The sequence below is a fragment of the Protobothrops mucrosquamatus genome, unplaced genomic scaffold (assembly GCF_001527695.2).
Source record: "Protobothrops mucrosquamatus isolate PMUCROS unplaced genomic scaffold, P.Mucros_1.0 scaffold2102, whole genome shotgun sequence".
Classification (NCBI taxonomy): domain Eukaryota; kingdom Metazoa; phylum Chordata; class Lepidosauria; order Squamata; family Viperidae; genus Protobothrops; species Protobothrops mucrosquamatus.
Genome location: NW_015388204.1, coordinates 161,577 through 163,019, shown reverse-complemented (window position 1 = coordinate 163,019; position 1,443 = coordinate 161,577). Strand labels below are relative to the sequence as shown.

At 44.4% G+C, this 1,443-nt stretch overlaps 1 protein-coding gene across 1 annotated transcript in view; it reads left to right on the top strand.

Annotated features, from left to right (window-relative positions):
- Nucleotides 1–1,210, top strand: part of ZGPAT (zinc finger CCCH-type and G-patch domain containing) — a 10,498-nt gene extending 9,288 nt beyond the window's left edge. The window contains exon 5 of the mRNA XM_015824075.2: nucleotides 1,072–1,210. Within this exon, the coding sequence (XP_015679561.1) occupies nucleotides 1,072–1,210 (139 nt within the window). The remainder of the gene's footprint in view (nucleotides 1–1,071) is intronic.
- Nucleotides 1,211–1,443: the final 233 nt, after the last annotated feature.

Genomic DNA, 1,443 nt, shown 5'->3' with positions numbered 1-1,443 from the left:
GCAGTTCGAATCCAGGTCATGAGTCCTCGGGGTTTTTTTTTATGTCCGTCCTCATTTTGAATAGACACAAAGCGAGTGGTCGTAAGCCGGGGACGGCCCTTCCGCTCCTGATTCTCTGTTCTTTTTTTTTTTTTTTCCCCAAAACAATTTTTATTAGTTTTCCATTTTACACCAACACAGCTTAAGGACCCACGTGGAAACATGGTGATCCATTTTTTAAAAAACAAACAATCATAGTAAATATATACCCATTATTTCTTAAAAATTTCCCTCTCTATCTATATGGGATATTATAATCAAATTAATACATTTTCAAATAAATTCATTCATTGCTATGTCTAGCCATCAACTTGCATTAATCGATAAAAAAAAATTAATCTATAAAAACCCGTATTTCTTCACACATTTAAACCTAAGCTTAATGAACATTCATTTGAAAACATTATAATCAAGTCAATATCTTTCTAACACCAATTCATTCACTAATATAACATTTCGTCCAAGTTATATAATTAAAAATAAACTAACATCTATTTATATTGTTATAGGCTCATTGTTATAGGCTATCTATTTATATTGTTATAGGCTCATTAAAACCTTTCTAAAACAAATTTTCATTGAATATATCACTCTATATCAGTGGTTCTCAACCTGTGGGTCGGGACCCCATTTGGGGTCGATCGACCATTTCATGGGGGTCGCCAAGCAAGGCTGTCCGCCATTTTTTTTGTCCGCCATTTTTTTGTCCGCCATTTTTTTCCCCTTTTCCGGCAGGTGCCTTACCTCCCTTGGGCTGGGCCAGCTGGTGGTCGGCCTGCTCCGTCTCTGCCGCTTGCCAGCTACGCCTCGGCCGGCGCAGGGGGCGGGTCCACGCATGCGCGGCGCTCCCGGGCAGGGAAAGTCCTCGACTTACGACCGGTTGGGTAGTCCTCGATTTACGACCGGTTTAGTCCTCGACTTACGACCGGTTTAGTCCTCGACTTACGACCGGTTGGGGTCGCGGCATTAAAAAGGTTGAGAACCACTGCTCTATATAAATTTCATTACTGATTCTCTGTTCTTGACTCCTAGGCACACGGTGGCCACAGCGAAGCTGGAAGAGAAGCTGTCGGGGGCCCACAAGAAACTGGGGGAGCTGCGGGCTTTGGAGGCGAGCCTCCAGCAGGAGCAGAAGAAAGCCGACACGCACAAAAAGATGACCGAGTTCTAGGTTTTTGCCCCTCGGGTGCCTGTGAAAAAAGGGATATTTCAGTTCAAGATGGCTGCAGAGGAGCGGCTACATGGAAAACTACTAGCTCTTTTCTTCTTGGATCTCCTTCGCTCCCGTTGGACAAAGAGGCTGGATTTGAACTGGTGGCCCCGGAAGGTGGACCGCTTCGCTTCTCCTCTTCAGAGAAAACCTCCCCAAATATCCACAACAGATTCGGATCTGATGGGGTTGGG